At 41.5% G+C, this 18,267-nt stretch overlaps 1 protein-coding gene across 7 annotated transcripts in view; it reads left to right on the top strand.

The window, feature by feature from the left end:
* Nucleotides 1-13,423, top strand: part of RAI14 (retinoic acid induced 14) — an 87,307-nt gene extending 73,884 nt beyond the window's left edge. For 4 of the 7 annotated variants that reach the window (XM_040579905.1, XM_040579906.1, XM_040579907.1 and 1 more), the window contains 11 exons: nucleotides 336-442; nucleotides 2,719-2,897; nucleotides 3,563-3,591; nucleotides 4,559-4,645; nucleotides 5,291-5,377; nucleotides 6,063-6,123; nucleotides 6,491-6,609; nucleotides 7,113-8,639; nucleotides 9,416-9,565; nucleotides 11,075-11,140; nucleotides 11,399-13,423. In XM_040579905.1, coding sequence (XP_040435839.1) covers nucleotides 336-442; nucleotides 2,719-2,897; nucleotides 3,563-3,591; nucleotides 4,559-4,645; nucleotides 5,291-5,377; nucleotides 6,063-6,123; nucleotides 6,491-6,609; nucleotides 7,113-8,639; nucleotides 9,416-9,565; nucleotides 11,075-11,140; nucleotides 11,399-11,476 — 2,490 coding nt within the window. In that variant the 3' untranslated portion in view covers nucleotides 11,477-13,423. The remainder of the gene's footprint in view (nucleotides 1-335; nucleotides 443-2,718; nucleotides 2,898-3,562; nucleotides 3,592-4,558; nucleotides 4,646-5,290; nucleotides 5,378-6,062; nucleotides 6,124-6,490; nucleotides 6,610-7,112; nucleotides 8,640-9,415; nucleotides 9,566-11,074; nucleotides 11,141-11,398) is intronic. The other 3 variants (XM_040579902.1, XM_040579904.1, XM_040579903.1) reach the window with 3 other exon arrangements.
* Nucleotides 13,424-18,267: the final 4,844 nt, after the last annotated feature.

Here is an 18,267-nt window from a genome sequence, read left to right as displayed (position 1 = left end):
ATGTATTTTTTTCCCTTGTACTTAGCCTAAAATAATTTTTGTTGTGGAGCTACTTAAAGGTATTGTGTACTTCCAAAATCATCATGTTGTAGCTTTAAGCAAACAGCAAAAGGTGTACAAACATCAAAAAGCATTCCTACTCCTAATGATTTGCATCCCCAGTGCTCAAGAAAGGAATTAAAGTAAACCCAGCGACATTACGGTACACAAGAAAAATGTACTAATGGCATGTCATTTGTGCTATATAGAAGTAAACTTCATAGCTGACCTTTAAATCTAAGAGTGATATTTGTAAGTGAATGGCTTGTTGATAGTTTCTTTGAACATGTTCCTAGGATGGAAACATACCTCTGCTGCTTGCAGTACAAAATGGTCATCTGGAAGTCTGCAAATACCTTCTGGATCACGGAGCAGACATCAACACGAGGGATAAAAGTGGAAGGTACAGCAAGTTAACATGTTAATTCTTCCCCAAGACTGACTGTCAAATGATGCTTCCTTCTCAAATCCTTCCAAAAATAGTTGTTAGGTGAATAATGCCTTCTGTACTAGACAGCATATCCCAATTGTTGAGAAGGCTTACAGAATTCTGCCTGAAGGGAAAGGTGAAACAGAAACTATGCAACTATAAATCTAGATGTGCCTCTAAGATTTCCCTTGGGCTACTAGAGCAGTAAACCCTGTTTTTAAACAATTCCTACAAGAATCTGATTGATAGCACTTACCCACACATCAGTTTGTACATGTCCCAGTTTTAAATGCTGCTCTTTTCTTGGCGTGAATTAGTTTCTCCAACTTAAATCCTGAAACTGTTACTTGGGAGCAACTTCTGTGGAGGGTTCTGCTTGCTACCATAATGCAGCCACAGCAGAAAGAGGAAAATACAGTGAAGCTATATAGTGGAGTTGCTGGCACCTTAGAAGGTGCAATTTGGATATTTGTTGCATTAATAGATAGTGTGTATGTCAGAAAATTGCTTTTGTAAAGCAACATCGTTGTTGTGAAAAATACACTTTTTGGATTATACTTATGAAGGTCAAGAGTCTTCAGAAATCATGGACTGTTTTATGAACAGTTGATTAAACTGTGAAGGTAAAGCAGGGCGCTCCAAAGACTTGGCACTTATGCTTGATAGCTCTCCTTATCATTGTATGTGATACAATGCTCTTACTGTTCTTGGGCAGCACCTGGGAAGGTAAGACTGGGCCCTAACTTGTATTTTATTAGTGCAAAGTTTATTAGAGCACTCTTTGTTGTAAGTTGTCTGAAGAAAACCCCTTTGTCATCTTGGTTGGTTTGAATGGCCTCATCAGTGCTTCGAACTTGAGGTGCTGCCCACTGTGAGACCTCTGCCTTCTCCTCACTCTTTTAGTGTTCAATTAACAGACAGTGTAAAGAGTTGCTAGTTTAACTGGATGAAGGCAATTCTGTCATAGATAGGACAGACTTGCATTTTTATATTTTCTTTTTCAAGAAAGTACTGTGTGTAGAAGCAAGAAAATGATACAACGTGGAAAATACAATTTTACTTCAGGCTTTCCTTCTGGTGAGAAAAGTGCCTACTCTGGCATGTCATGTTCACAAAAGTCATTAAGTTTTTGCTGAAAAAGGAGAAGCCTTATTGGGAGAGGAAGGGATACCTTTGAAAATGGCATCTCCAATTTCCTATCTTGTACAGACTAAGGTAATCTAAAACCATCCCTGTGACTCTGGAGGTGTTATCCAAGTGGCCTGTCACGCTACTTCTTAGCACAGCGCTGCAACAGCCGTCACTTCTCCAGGGCTCACCCATTACAGGGAGTATATTTAATTCCTCAGTGAAATGACTGTCTTTAGTATCTAGCAAATATTATCATTGTAGTAACTTTTCAGTTTTATATCTGCACTGAGAAATGTGTTTGCCAGTGAATTTGGCCAACCTGTTAGGCATGTTTTCATGTTGAGAAGGGAGAATTATGCCCAAGAAGGAAACCAGTATTGGAGCATGCATGAAAGGTGGGCTTTTCTGTGTCTTTGTAATTATTCTGTGAATCTCTTGTGACTCCTTCAAATAATTGAGAAAAACTGATACAACCTGTTGGGAAAACACTTCTTTGGTATGCCACCCTCACTGTAGGATCTGGCACTCTGTCTAGCTGCCCTGTGTTGGAGAGAAAGTTGATTGTGCTCTAATGAATTTTATTATTTTTTTTAACTGAAAGTAGATCAGGATTTGAAGCCAAACCCAAAGAAGAGCCTTGAGATTTATGAGATTTGTTTAGCTTTTTGGTTGAAAACTATTTGTCTATTTTGTCTTAAAAGTGACATATGAAGGAGAACAGCAATGAAATAAATGCTTTTGTGTTGTACCATCCCTTGTAGAGCTGTAACTGGAGTGTGGCAGTGAGATTTAATAGTCTGTCTTTATCCTGGTGCCATTTCTATGTACAACTATTCTTTTAGCTTCAGCTACCCATTTTCAGAAATGTTTGGAGACCTGTGCAAAGCAAGCCAGGCCTTTGCAGAAGATACAGCTGGAAAGTATGGGGAAGAGGAGGAGGGGCAGGCAGGTGTTTGTGAGGAGAAAAAACAGTTACATGTATGTGTTGATACACATGTTGATAAAGTCTTGAATTTTATTGCACAATAACTGTCAAACTATTTTTTCCTTAAAAAATGAGCTGCTGCTTAAAGAGTACATGCTTGACACTTATCCTGTGTGTGTTTTGTTTTGTCCAGAACTGCTTTGATGATGGCTTGTGAAGCCGGTAGCCTTAACATGGTGGAAGCCTTGCTTAGGAAAGGTGCAGATTTCAGTTTAGTGGATGTCTTTGGACAGAATGCCCTGCATTATTCCAAGCTCTCTGAGAATACAGGGATCCAGAATCTCCTATCATCAAAGTTCTCTCAGGATGTGGGTACGTAAGAGACACTGATCTGCAGTTTGTCGCTTCTTGAACCAGCTACATGTATGTTTAGCAGTGAAAAAATCTACTTCATTGAAAAGTTTCAGAAGCCAGCTTCAAGATGGTCTGTCTGGCTGAGTCTTCCCAAATGCAGGAACATGTGGCCTTTGCTATAGATGGTAATATTCAGCAGAGGATAAAGCACTGAGCCGGGCAAAAAGAGGTGTTTTGGAGAAAAAAAGTAAGCTGATGTAGCAGCATTGTGAAGTCTTGCATACAGTTTGGAATAGATCCTTTTTTGTTACAGGAAAGAATATGTGGAACGTATAGCTCCTCAGTAGAGGGGTTGGAGAAGGAACTAATGCAGACAGAGGGTTTTATTGTCAAGCTAAGACAAATTTCTAAAGTAGGAAGCTAATATGCAAGATTGGTACAAGACTATAGTAGAATAAGAATTGTCACAATCCTTCAAACTTCATCTCAGAATGAAACTCCAAAAGCAGTAGAGAAAGGACATAGTTCAAATGGAATTTCAAATTTGAAGTGTGTTTCTCAGGTTTCAGACGGGAACTCAAAAGCCAAACAAAGTATTTATGGTGTGGGAATTAGAGCTGAGAGATGGGTTAGGAACGGTTTTCTTTGGTAGTTGTTCCTAATTCCACTTTTCTTCTTCACAGATACAAAGTCCTTGACAAAAGCAAAGCAGGTATTTGTCCTTTTGGTTTTAAAAATGCTTAGGTTATATAGACTTGTAGCTTAAGAAAGAATAGTAACTGACATAACTAGAAGCACTAGTAGATGTCACTGTGAGATGCACTGCCATTGACTACTCTGTAATGTGAAAGGTTTTTGTTGCTTGTTGAAGTAATGTGTTTCAGGAACATAGCTTTTAAACTTAGTTTCTCTCTGTAACAGCAGCCAGCGTCCTCAGTGAGAAAAGGGAGAGCGTGTGTGCATGTGCATGTGTGTGCCTGGAAGACAGGCCACTTTTCTCATGTGTAAGTGCAGGAGCTTGGCTTTTGCACTCCTTATCTGTTTAAAACGTAAAGGTAATCTAGAAAAGCTCCCTTTTAAAGGGAAGTTTCTAAAACATAATTGAAGGTTATCCCTGGTTACATCTTACTCGAGACCCCCACCTGTGAGTATCCCAGCAGATTTAGGCAATTAGATTAGTTAGTTACATTGGTTTAATACCATATCTTTGGGTGCAAGTAGACCTTGTAGACCTGATGGCGACTGGAAAGGGGATGAGGGTGTAGTGCATTGGTTCATTCCTTCTCTGAGTGGAGAGAGATGTTTTTCAGGGAGTTCAGGCATAAGCTGGTGGAAAGGAAAGATGTAGCTGTTAAGAATGGCATGACTGGCCTGTGTATGAATGGAAATACTTAGATCACTAGTGCTAAACCTATTGTCAGCTTCTGCTTTTTCACTAAATCTTGTTTGTTTTCACTGAAGCATGGATTACAAGGGGGCAGATTCTTGTTGTCAGGCATGTTTAATATCTTTGTGTTAGTGGACATGTAGTCTTTACATAGAAAAAAATAAGGCACTGCATGATCTGCTAAAGTTGATATTAATGTGGAATTTTATTTTTCATTTTTTATAAAAAAACTTACTCAAACTTTACTAACCAAACTAACAAACCTACCTTTTCTGGCTGGTGAAACTTTCAGCATGATCAAGGCTCTAAACTAAGTTCAGAAAGAAGTGGAACTCCAAAAAAACGCAAAGCCCCACCTCCTCCTATCAGTCCTATTCAGGTAAAGAAAAGACCAATTTTGAGATGCTTTTAGGGGGTGAGAAGTGTTTTGAACATTATGTGAACGATGTGGGCTGGATTTGCTCCACCACTGTTCTTTTATGTGCCTGTCTTACCATGAGTGCTTTTCCTGACATTAGGATGACACCATGAAAGCACATGTCAGTTAGGTTAACTAAGCAAAATTGCTTGAAATACAGGATGGTCTAAGATAGAACTGTAAAAACTTTACTGTACAACTGCCTCTTCCATCTACAATTAAAGGTCTCCTGGTTTTGCGACTTCCATAAGTAAATAATCATGTATATTTTAATTATATGTATATATGTGCACATTAGTGAGTGTGTGTGTATATATATATGAAAGTAAAATACTTGGATTCATATAGTATCAAAATGTAGCTTTACAGTTAGGTTTAATGTTAAACTGGAATGTTACCTGTGTAACAGCTACAGTGCATATATAATACTGACTCAGAAGAGCGTTAAATAATTAGATGTATTCTTTGACACTAACCTGTTGTTGTGACTTATGTTAGTGCAGGCAAAAATATTTTTGTGTGTGTGTCTGTGTCTGGGCAGATATTAGAGAGGTAGGTATATGTACATGTATGTATACATATCTATTTATATAAAATCTTTTACAGCTTAGTGATCTGTCCTCTTCACACTCATCAACTTCCACTCCCATGACTGGAAAAGGGCAGGCTTTCTTTGCTGATCAGGTGTGCAAGGTACCAGTTTTCTGTTCTTATGAAGCTTAGGGAAGGAGAGTATAGTATCTTCATAATCTGTTTTGCTGACTGCAGAGTACCCTGTGAATTGGCTGAGTTTTAGGAACAAAAAGGAATGCTAATCTATTTGTGTGATTTATAAAGCCAGTGTGGATTACTTTAAAGTTTACTGAATATGTAAATGGAATTAGTCATAAATTAGTTAATATTTAGGAATATGGTTATGAAAGTATTAATGCTGTGAGAGCTCATTACTTAATACCAGTAAAGGGCATAGCATTATGCAATGCAAAAAGTAGAAACTCTTTCACCAAAAGACATCAGGGAAATGGTTGAGTGTGTTCTGTCTGATCTTTACTTAATGATACTGAAGATTTTATTTTTTTTAATACATGACAGAATATTGCTATTAATTATCACGGGGCCTGCAGGCTTCCAAACTATCCGTAAGACAGTTGCCCATATTGCATTAATATTTAGAGAGAACTGGTCAATGGAATGTGAATGGTTTTAGCAGATTTTGAAATACTGGCCCCATGCTACAATTAAACAAGACCTCAGAAATAAAAGAAACCCTCTTTGCCAGGCTTTATCAAGCGACATCTATACTGTCTATACTTCTTTTTGGTGAACTTCCCAGCTTTACATCTGCTTTCTGTGAAAGTGTTTTCTTTTGGTGTCTCAGCAGGAAGAATTCATCTCCTTGCATCGAGATAATAAAGATGGACTGACTGACAGCACAACAGGTATACAATAACACTTAATCCTTACTTTCGTATTTGGTGATGTGTTTTACGTGGTATGAAATGTTGAAATCTGGTCAGAAGTCCTCTTGTGCCTTTCCACTTAGACTGTGAGACACAATAGGTATTGGGAGTAATGTTTAGTAATTCCACTAGCAGCTTGCTAGCAAAAACCTCCTGTTCCTGTTGGGTGATATTAACACATTTTTGGGGAAAGAGTTTCTAGGGAACAGTTTGCTTGCTAACTACACTTAGTAGTCATGGGAACAAACTATTTAATTTGAAAGGTTAGAATAACTAACTAGCTAGCATTTCAGCTTTTTGAAAGGTTTTGAGTCTTTTTTTTGTTTGTTTGTTTTTTTCTCCAAAGGCACTGATAGTTTGTTGGATGCGAGTTCTGAAGCTGACCAGCAAGATCTACTTCTGTTGATGCAAGCAAAAATTGCTTCTCTGACATTGCACAATAAGGAGCTGCAGGACAAATTACAGGTGGCAAATTTTTGTGCTGTTCTAGTGCTCTCTTAATCTACTAGCAGAACAAAGAACTGCTTACCATTTTAAAGAGATGTACTGTGAAGATAATTTAATAAGCTTGTTGGTGGTAAGGTCATGGAAATACTCTGCCCCAAAGGATTAAATAAGTGTTTTGATCTTCCCACTTTTCCCATAAATTACTGAATAATTTTGTTTATTATGATAACCACATTCTAAAAGATGATGTTAACAGTTGTGTTAGCAGAACTTTAATTTGCATAGCTTTGATTATTAGCTTATGGAGGTCAGCCCAGACTTTCAGAGGAGTTTGGCACTTACTGTCTTCTCTCACTGCAGATGACTAAGTGGGAGCAGCTGGGTTTTGAATTTTTCTTCCATGGAACTTTAATTGTCTGTCTCTGTAGGATGTGGCAAGATTTCCTTGCTTACTCTATTCTGAAAAATATAATCCCGTACTTGTTTTTCTTGTCCAATTGTTTGCGTTTCTTTTTGCACAGGAGAGAACGCCTAAAGAAGTGGATTCAACTGTGGCATCTTATCATTCAACCCAAACAGAGTTTGAGCAAACAGCAGATCGACAAAATGAGTTCTCAGCTGAGGAGCTGAAGTCTGCATCAAATGCCATGCAAATTCATGAAAAATTGACAAGCCCCAGTGAAGTAAAAATGAAGTACCTCCAGGAAGACTTAAAGGATGGGCAGAGGAAATCTGAGACTGTTGAAGCCAAAAGAAAGCACATAGAAGCTCATGTCCAGTCTAGAGTCCCAGAAACAGATAATTTAAATAGCACAGACGTTTCAGAAAATGGTTCTAATCTTAACCTTAAGTTCCAAGAAACTCAGAACACCTGTGAAGAAGCTGTGAAGGAGGTTTTCAATTTACAAAGGCAAGTGAAACTGGGTCTTGTTTCTTCCGAAAGTGAAGAAATATGTTCTGATTCAAGTAGGTTGAAGGTTACATATGGAGAAGTTGAAATGCTTAAGCAAGAATTGAAGAGAGTGTTGGAGGAAAGTGAAAGACAAAAAGAGAAAGTGAGAGCACTACAGAAGAAGTTTGAAGAAAGAGAGCAGAACACGGCAAGCAGATTGTCTGTGGAAGAGTGTGAGGAAATGAAGAATTCATATTGTTCAGTTATTGATAACATTAATCAAGAGAAAGCATTGTTGATTGAGAGGTACAAAGAAGGGCAGGAGGAAATTAAAAGGTTACAGGACAAACTGACAAATCAGACACAGCTGGAACCTAGTGCTGAAGCTGGGGAAGTGAGAGATGTGATGCACAGAATGGTAGATGAGCTCAACAGACAACTTAGTGAATTGTCGCAGTTGTACAAAGAAGCACAAACAGAGCTTGAAGATTATAAAAAGAGAAAAACTCCAGATGATATAGCTTTGGACTACATTCCTAGAGATGAACATGAGAAACTGATGCAGGTAACCAGTTCTTTGAAATACAAAGCAGAGAATGAGTTATCAGAAATGAAATCCCAGTACACAAAAGTGTTAGATGAAGCAGAAGAACTAAAGCAACTGTTAGACACTCAGAAACAAAACTCTTTGCCACTTACTGAACACCATCAGGTGATGAATGCACTCAGAAATACTGTAAAGGAAATGGAGAAAGAAATAAATGAGCTGAAAGGACTGCTTACCAACAAGGAAAGTGAAGTAAGAAACTTACAGAAGGAATTACTGGAAGAAAAAGCTGCAATTAATGAAGCAATGGTACCCAAGACTACATATGAAAAGCTCCAGTCATCACTAGAGGGTGAAGTGAGTGTTTTGTCATCTAAACTGAAGGATGTAATCCAAGAGAAGGAAAACGTGTCCTTAGATGTTATGCAACTGAGAAATGAAGTTTTGCACTTGAAAGAAGAGAAAGAAGGTATACATACTCTGCTTGAAGCAAAGGAACGGGAGGTGACTGGTCTTCAGCAAAAGTACCATCAAGCTCAAGAAGATCTTCTTGAAATGAAAAGATATTCTGAAAGCTCATCAAAACTAGAAGAGGATAAAGATAAAAAGGTCAGTGATTCACTGCAGTGGAGGGGTAGTACATGAGTTCATACTGCAAATCATGTTGGATGATGCATGGTGACCTAATAGACAAAGTATCAGGTGTTACAGAGTGGAGGAACTTCTGAGTGCATTTGCCCATCTGAAAAAATCAAAGTCAAAGAAGTTTTAGTATGTTTAAATTTACAGCTGGTTTCCCTCCCCCCTGGGAGATATGCATGATCTTTCAGTTTATCTCTTTTAAGTTCTGCTTAGATTGGGTTCATGCTATTCAGGCAACTTAAGTCAAAGGGGATTTACAGCAGGAAGAGATTCCAGAAGAGACAAAAACCAAAAGATCAGAAAGGATCAAAAACTTGCTGTGATGATTTTACTGTATTATCTCAACCATAGCATGACTTGACTATTCTTCCTCTGCAGCTACTATATCTGTCACTACAAATTTATTTATAAAAAGCTATGTATTTTGCTAGGTGTGAATAGCTGGCATATGCTTTGTATGTTTCTGTCTTGTATTCAGCAGCAGTATTTGTAAGGGTGTAAATGCAATCCTTGTTTGTAAATATTGCTGACATTCAGAACAAAGAATATATTTTGAATTGACTGGACTAGGAGGGGGGATAGAGAAGCATTGTAACCCTTTGCTTACATGATATCTTTGTTTGTCCTTTGAGCTTTTTTACATCTTGGTTTTACATCATCTTAAATCTAAGTCACAAATAACCTCAAGACGAGAGCCATGAAAACCTTGCAGCTTTTCATGAAAACTATTTTTGCCTCCCTAGATCAATGAAATGTCGAAGGAAGTTAGCAAATTAAAAGAAGCATTGAACAGTCTTTCTCAGCTTTCCTACTCAACCAGTGCCCCCAAAAGACAAAGCCAGCAGCTGGAGGTGTTACAACAACAAGTGAAGCAGTTGCAAAACCAGCTGACTGTAAGTATGATAATTTGTAAACCCACTATTATTCCCAGTTCTCTGAGGATATGCATGCCATCCATCACTCTGCCTTATTTAAAAAGGAGCACAGTCATTGAGTACAAGGAGAGGAATTTTCATCCAGAAGTTCTGAAATTCCTCTGTTTCTCTGAAACATTTAAGAATCTGCAAGTCACAAATTGCTGCTTAGAAATGTGCGAAGCAAACTGTTTTCCCCAATATATTTCCTCAGATCAATAGTTGAGCAAAGTTCCTGTACTTGCTATGTAATGTAGTGACCAGACCACCTGCTGAGATCCTAATTTTTGTAAAGTATGGCCAGTGTGCTGTAGATTTGTATGTTTTCTCAAGAACATTCATCAGCCAAAGTGGTTTTGGTTTTTAAGCTAAAATAAGTTTGACTTTCTGGAAGAAAGTAGTCACTTCAAGGCATGAAGTTTCAAATAAAGCAAATCCATCTGTTTATAAGGAGCACAGTTTATTCCCTGAAATTCTGACCTGCTTAAAGAAAATTTTTTAATTGCATTTGTTTGTGCATGAAAGGCCCAGTCTTGTAAGCTAGGTGGAGTCGTAACTTCTATTTCCGAGAGCTTGCCTGTCCAAAGGAGCGCTTTAATTCACTGCTGAGGCTGAAAAGAAGGTGCTGCCTACCAGAGCCATTTCTTGAGAACTCTGGAGTGCCTCTGAAAGGAGAATCTGCAGCTTGACATGCTAAACGGCTTACCTGGTGTCTGCTTTCCTACAGAGTGGGGGGAAATAAGTAGGCAGTTAAATACTGCCAGTTAAAAGTCCAGACTGTTTCTTACCGCTCTCCACCAAGTCTGAAAGATTCCTTCATCTCCCACTGCTTAAGGACCAGCAAAGTAGTGTAAGATGTGAAGATATGCAATACATTAAGAAAGCGGGTAGGATTTAAAACGGGACAGAAGCAATCTTTCCTTCTGGTAGGCTACCTTTCCTAACAGCTTCATGTTTATTTAGAAAGATAGCTTCTGGGATGTGGCAGTCTGTGACGATGAAAAAGGAGGCTGGCTTTCCTTGTTAGAATGTCTACTAAGTAACTGAGGGTTTCATGGATTAAGGCCTTTGTAAGCACCTCCCTCTTCCCTGGGAAGGCATTAGCTGACAGGTCGCTGACTTCAGGGGAGAGCTCAGCTGCAGTTAGGGGCTAATTTGTCAGATTATTGTTGGCTTTTCTCAGTTCTGGTTGCTTATAAGATCAGAAGTAGAGTTATGTGCTCATTCCACATCTCTGCAGCTCAGTGCTTCTTACGACTGATGTCATCTCATCAGCTTTTTTACTGAGATAGGTAGAATTACAGTTTCTGTGGACCACACTTCCAAGAAAATTATGTTTTGGTTGGCTAGTGCCACAGTACTGTCTGAGCTGGTTTTCCATGCGTGCATAAGATATGATTTGTAATTCACCAGACCTCTCTAAATCTAGTTGGGGTGTTCTGAGTTCAACAGTTCTGAATGCTCTGTGACTTTCTGCCTGTTTTCTAGGAAACAAAGAAACAACATCAGGAAATTGTCTCAGTTTACAGGATGCATCTTCTCTATGCTGTGCAGGTATCATTGTGTATTGTCTGTTAGACACTGTTGGTGTTTTAATGAGAGATGATTCTCCTGCAGATCTAGTAAGAACTTTGCATGTTTTATCTAAGACATTCTGCCCAAAAGGTATGACTGTTTAAGCACAAATTTAACACTGTTTCCTTTTAGGAAATTGATCTAATTACTGTACCTCAAAAATAGTTTGTAAATCTTCTTAAAGAGTAGAGAGATGCTTGAATTCAGTCATCTTTTCTTCTTTCTCCCCTTGTCTAGGGTCAAATGGATGAAGATGTCCAGAAGGTGCTTAAACAAATTCTGTCGATGTGTAAAAGCCAATCGCAGAAAAAGTAAACAAAAAAGCCAAGGAAAACTTCCCATTTTTATTAATCCTATTATGGGTGTTTATCTAGATTTGCCTTAACATAAGATTTAAAATTGGCAATTTGCTGCTTTTGTGTTGTGTGCTGTTTGTGAGGTGGATTTGTTTGTCTGTCTCTACCACCTTCCTTGTGTGTTTGCGTGTGCAGTAACTAAACACGTGCCTGCTTTTCATATCCAAAGCGCAAGTATGTTCTTCAGGCTTTCTCCTTAGGCCACTCCCTGTCATGTTTACCCTGAAAGTATTTTCTAGCTTCCTCCGGTAGAGGGAGGTTAATCTGGAGTAAAGCACTCATGTTGCCTGGGTAAAGGTGAAACTCTCCATAGGAAAGTCTTTTGTACTGTTTATAAGCTGTATCTTGTTATTGGGGATTTAACTTAGTTGATGTTGTAGCACTCAGATTCCTGACATTTTGCCATATGCAGTCTTTGGCAGAGCAGAAGTGAGCCTTCCAGCAGTGAGCAGAAGTAGGTATTTGTGTGAAGCCAGAACGTCAGACAGCTACTTAATGTTATTTAAGATTAACACACCGTAAGGTAGCTGTCCCAACCCATCCAATGCACTGAGTACACAAAAATCATACCATGCTTCATAGTTTCCTTGAACTGCCTGGTAGTGGAATGAAACTATTTCAAAAGGTAAAATCATTAGTTCATTGAAGTTCTGTTCGAAGCAGTACAGAAACGTCTGTATAAAACAACCCTTTATGATAGGTTTAGCTATCTATGCAAGTGTTGGCCATGAAGCTCAGGAACAAAACCAGAACATACACTTTAGACAAGGGATTCTAGTGAACACAGGATGTTTACAGTGAATGTCAATGCCTCGTATTTCCTAACCTCACTTTTGTAAAGATCTTCTCTTCAGTATATTTTTATTGGCCCTCTAATGATTTTTTTGTAACTAAATCATTTTTTCTACATAATGTTTGCATTAAGCTTATTAACAAATATTTTTAGGTAATCGTGTTTTAGAGTTTCTGTTTATGCCCCCAAATATTCAGTAACAGTGAAGCATAGTGAAAGGTGTTCAGTTTGTAAAAGATTTGTACGGAATAATAGACCTGTCTGTTAGTGTGATCCAGAGCAGTGAAGTGCAAAATGCAGTTCAGCCTGCTCTTCCAAAAAATGTAGAAATGATAGGGAAAGAACAGCAAAAGGTGTCAAAAATTTCTACATGTTGTTTGTAGAGGCTAGGGGCATCAGTAAAGGCTTTGTCAGCACTTTTAAATTTTAAAGTCAAATAAAAATGCCTGATGTGGTATAGTATGAAATTATGGAAAAATTATTCTAAGCACACACTGCACTTGAGGGGATAACCATTCTAACTACCTTGCAGCTTCACTATCGTATTTTTTGTATTCCTGTTAGTGGATATGTCTCTAATAGAGAAATCTTCCAGAGCTATATAATCTATGAAGTTTATAGAGTCATAATATGACAAGAGTCGGCGATGTCTCAGGCTGACTGGACTCATAGTGCACATATATCAGATAATTCCTAACCCTGGCAAAAATAAATGGATTTTAAAAGCAAAAAGAAAAACCACACCTTTGCCTCAGTTAGACCTTGGTGTTACTTTTTTGGGTGGTTTAACTAATGCCTGCTAGTTTTGAACAGTATTTTATAGGAAGATGGTTTTGAAAATGTTCCAAAGAAATGTGAAAAGAATTTCGCTGCAGCACTTCAAAATGAACAACAAAATTTTAAGCATGCTGGTGCTGCAAAGTATAAAACTTGATGAACCGTTCAGTAGGTTGCCTGATGGATTTAGTAGTCTACTTTGTTTTCTTTTGTATATTTATTACAATTATCTTTGTGGAATATTGAAAATTATATACTACAGCATAGCAAGTTTCTTTATATGTAATTTACAAGAAATTTCCTTATGCAGCAAATAAACTATTTCCACTTTTTTCATCTTTGGTCTTTTTGTGCCTTCATTTAGGTTTTGTATTGAGGGAAATCTCACTGCGCTTTTGATGCAGTGCAAATATGTTTTATATCTCATATTTAGGTAGCTGTCAGATGTACTGGGTTTTCGTCCCTGGAATTGCAACTTGATTATTGATTTTATTCATCTGTCAGGTAGAACAGAATCCATTCCAAACCTCTTGCAAGCACTACTGCAGGTTATGCCTTCTATCCGATTGGTAAGTTCAGAGACATTTCTCATGTGGAAATCCTGCTAGAGGTGATACACGTTTCCCATCCATCACTCGATGCATTCCAACTAAGTTTAACACTACATCAGAGCAGTAGCACAGATTGGTGAGCTCCCACAGGTTTTCAAAACTGCAGTTTTCTGTCACTTAGCACTTCACACACAGAAATACAGTGAAAGTATATATATGTGTATATGCATATGGATATGTATAATTCTCTTTAAACTTAGCAATAGTTACACAGTCAGCCCTGTTGCCTTTTATCATCTCTCCATCTTCTGAGTTTTATTTGAGAAACTAGCTTTTCAGTAACTTATTTGCTAATAATATCTTCCTGTCTGGGGGTGGAACACACAAACGGCAGAAATTGCTCCTCTTTGGGTTACATCCTGGGGGTCAAGTAACTCTTCGGTCTCTTGCAGAAAATTTCTGTGAGCTACTCAGTACTGGGTTTCCTTTGAAGAAGGCTGCTGACGAAGTGGTATGCAGAATCTGTTCATGGTGAAATCGCCTGGCAGAGAAGATCACATCTGCTTTGATGGGGGTTTTGGGTTTTTTTCTGCACAGTCCTACTTCTGGAGAACTGAGAGCATGACTAATAAGTGTCATTTGCCTGAGGTTGGCTTTTTAGAGGAACAGGAGACAGAGTAAACCAGTTGCCAGGTGGTTTATTCAGGTACCTCCATAGGTAGAGGTATGAGGTAAGAAGCTACTGTTTCCTCATGCTGGCTGAGCAGCAGGCTCAGTGATGGCAGAAAGACCTGCTGGTTTCCCTTCTACCGCTTCTCAGGTCAGCTAAGTGGCGATGTGCTATGTGTCAGCACAAGACAGCAAAAGCCGAGGGAAGGCCACGGCACTGTGTGCTGAGTGAACCATAACACGGTGCCCTGGGAGAAGCGACCAAGAGAGGACCAGTGGAAAAGCTGGCAGGAGATCACCTGGCAGATGGTACATTGCTGCGTGGAGCTGCGATGTCGTTTCAAAGCCCGCTTCATCTTATGTGAGTTTTCCTGAGCAATAGCTGGCTGGAGGAAGGAAGTAGGTGGTGTGTAGATTTCACTGCTCTGAGTGTTCCAGAGCTAAAATAAATCGCTGTTGCTTGACATAGGCTGTGTTTAGACTGTAACAGCTGGTCTCGGGGGGCTTTGGTAGTGGGGGTGGGGTACCAGCCTAGAGTGCGCAGGAGGGAGGAGGATGAGCAAAGAGGCTGGAGGTCCATGTGGGCCACAGGAGGAGAGCTGCCTGACAGCGGTGGGGCAGGGATGTCCATGTGAGCCTTTCCCTGTCTGACCTGCCCCCAGGGAGGCTCTGGCTTGGGTTGGGCCAGCCAAAGTGACCTGAGGCTTTCTCCGTGCTGATGCCAGCCCCCATCGGAGCAAAATGCAGACATGAAAGGCTGAAGCAATCTGCCTTTAAGCACAGCAGAGACCCGTGTGCTGGAGGGAAGAATCACTGGCTGGAGCGGTGTGGTCAGGCCTCCCAGTACAGGGCAGGTCCTGGAGCAGGGGCAGCCTCTTGTGGCTTCAGCAGTCTGTGGGTCCGGGGCCTCAGCCTGCTGCTGTGGGAGGTCTCGGGATCTAGCTGCAAAGCAGCTGCACAGTGGGCCACGGCATGTTGAACAAAATAATGGAAAAGCTCCCGAAGGAGTGAGGTGTTGAGCTTTCAGAGCAGCGGCATAAGCAGACGTGATATCACCCAGCACATACTCTGCAGGCACAAGCATAATCCAGCAATTACTGGTTTTTTTTTCCCAAACAAATAGGAACAGGTGCAAGCCTTACAGCACAGGTCAGTGATTTAAATCCTCTATTCACTGCGGTTTCAGCCTGCCACAGGGAGTACTAAAAGTGCTCCCAAATTTTATGTCAGGTCACAGCTCAAGAGTTTGCCCAAGTACCGAAGCCTTCATCTATAGCAACACTGCCTGGTTCTGCAAAGACGGGTCACTGGGAGTGCTTGTGGGCACAAGCCAGCTCTCAGCAAAATGTTTCATAGAAGTGAAGTTTCCAAATGCTTTTCTTCATCCCTGCCTCCTCCTCCTTTTCTTCTTCCTCCTCCTCCTCCTCTTCCTCCTCTATGTGGATCTTTCACTGATCTTTTTGAAAATAAGTAACGCAGACACTATGAACCAACTAGAACCATACTTTATCTTAGTTTTATGTCTATATTCTTGTCAGGGCAGTATAAATTAATTATCCTCATGTTAGCAGTCATTTCCTTAAACCCTCTGTCTTGGAATTATATACAGTGGTGAACTGCAGCTGAAGTGAATTAAAATCTGTGATTTAATAGGTTTCTACTTATTTGAGGAAGCCTGAGATAATGCAGCTATGAAATAGTCCTACCAGCAGACCCTGCTGCTGGTGAGAAAGCTGCGTGCTTTGCTTGACACCTTAAAAGTGTTGGGTTCCCCAGGCTATGATAGCGTGTGACAGAACATTTTCTAGGAGAAATGACAGCCTCTGTCTTGTTGGACCTGGTGACGGGATCCTGAGGTGGTGTGTCACCAACATAAGGCTCCTCTGGTGGTTGGCTTTGCCTCTCTGCACAAGCAGTAGAGGTTTGTGCTTGCAGTCCTGCAGACGCTACTCCTTGGTCCCACCGGTGGCTTCAGGAGGGTCTGTTTTGTAACACAACTTGTAGTTCCTGAGGCATTTTATGGCAATGCATCTGTCATGGTTTATGAACCTTTGGCTGCCCTGACAGACTCTCACTTGATGAGTTTAACACAGGTATTGACACATAACCAGTTTTTCAGTCTATTACTTTAAAAGCCTGCTTGTGTGCTGATCTTTCCAGATTTGCAGCATTGGCCCTCCTCATACATTTTCCAACAGCCTGAAATGCTCAGACGGTTGGTAATGGGGCCTCCTACCAGCAGCTGGAGATTGGAAACAGGCACATCTGGTGACATCATCCCTCGCAAGGAGCTCAGGGCTGGAGCCCATTGCCCCATGTCCTGGCGGCAGCTGCCCAGCTTGGTCCCGCACGCTCAGTGCTGGTAACCCCGCCAGGGAGCGATGCTGCAGCTGGTGCCCTGCGCAGGGCACTTCTCGGGCGGCAAGTGTGTTTGCTGCTTCAGTGTGGTTGCTTTTCCCTTCAGGATTAGCCAAAATGCTCCTTGGTGGTGGCTGGGCTTGGACCCACTGCAACTCTTCTGGCATCCCCTGTCCTAAAGCAGCAACAGTCCCATATGCACACAGCAACCCTGATGCACATTTGGAAACCCCGGCCAAAAATGTTTGGATGTGTTTGCTTCTCTGTAAGCATTTTGCTGCCCACCAGGAGGCATCCCCCAAAGAAGAGGCTGGGGAGCAAGGGGGGAGCTGGATTAAGCCGCATTTTCCGGTCCCAAAAAGAAACGTCCCTGAGAGCTAAACCTGGTGTTCCTTCCCCTCCGAGCCTCTGCAGCTGGAAAACAGTGCAGGGGGCAAAGACGCACAGCACAAAGGTCTGCACAGCCCCACTCCTAGAAATAGCTCCTGTGGGCTCCTGCTGTTCAGAGGAGTGCTGCATTTATAGCAGTGGGGCCACAGCTGGGTGTGAGCACAGCTGACCAGGTGTCGCAGGGCCAGGTGCAGACATGCCTGTGCAGATGCTGCAGAGCTGGGTGCCTTGCTGGAGGGTCACAGTGGGGGGACAGCAGCGACCCTGTGCCCGAGGGGAGGGCAGCACGCTCCCCGGTAGTGCCCCTTCTGCCTTCTCCCTCACAGCACACATGCAGAGGGAGTGGGAGCAGGGCTGCCCCAAAGCTCTGCGGCACCTCAGGGTGGCTGTGTGGCATCCGCAGCGTTTCTAAAATTCCTGCTCTTGCTGCCATGTGAAGAAATCACGTCACCATCCAAAAACTGGCAAGGGGCAGGCTGGCAGAACTTCCCCCGCAGATGCTTTGGATGATGGGTCTCTAGCATGTTCCCTTGCAAGTATCTGCATAATTAAAGCCATGCATGACTGCCCAGTCTGGGTTGTAGCATGCAAAAGGAGGGAGTGCAGCTACACCTGCTGCCCTTGAGCAGCTCTGTGCTCCCCGGGGAGCCTTTCTGCGACCCCGGTCACCTCCGAAGAATGGTTCCTTGCAGGGGACATGCTCCCCTGCGCTTCAAGCAGCCAGCAGCCTAGGTTTGCTCCAGCTCCTCTGGGACCAGTTCCAGGCCTCTAATTAGGAGAGTGAATGTCTCCAGGCAGCTGATGGCAGCGTTTGAGACCGAGCTCTGTGTCAAGGTGGACAGCATATTGTAAAACTGGAGCAAGAAAGGTGTTCTTGGTGATCAGGCTACACCTATAAAAGTACACCTCGTAGCATCAGGCTACACCTATAAAAGCGGCTGGGAACATTCTCAGATGCTAGAGTGAGACTGTGCCTATCACTGCACCGCTTGGGATATGCCCTACCGTGGTGCTAGCCCAGGCTCACCAGCAGCTTTTGCAGGTGACTGCCCAGCGTGGCCCTGGGTCAGCCCACTCCTCTCTGCAGGGCGCCCTGTACCTTGTAGGGTGAGGTTTCCGCAGTGCACGCCCCGGCTGCGCAGTGCCCCGACCCCTCCATGCCTAGGAGCATCCCATGCAGTGGGGTTCGTGGGAGCAGCTTTGCACGGAAAT

The sequence above is a fragment of the Falco naumanni genome, chromosome Z, assembly GCF_017639655.2.
Source record: "Falco naumanni isolate bFalNau1 chromosome Z, bFalNau1.pat, whole genome shotgun sequence".
Lineage (NCBI taxonomy): Eukaryota > Metazoa > Chordata > Aves > Falconiformes > Falconidae > Falco > Falco naumanni.
Note: the sequence above shows the minus strand (reverse complement) of the source record. Positions and strands in the feature narration are given on the sequence as shown.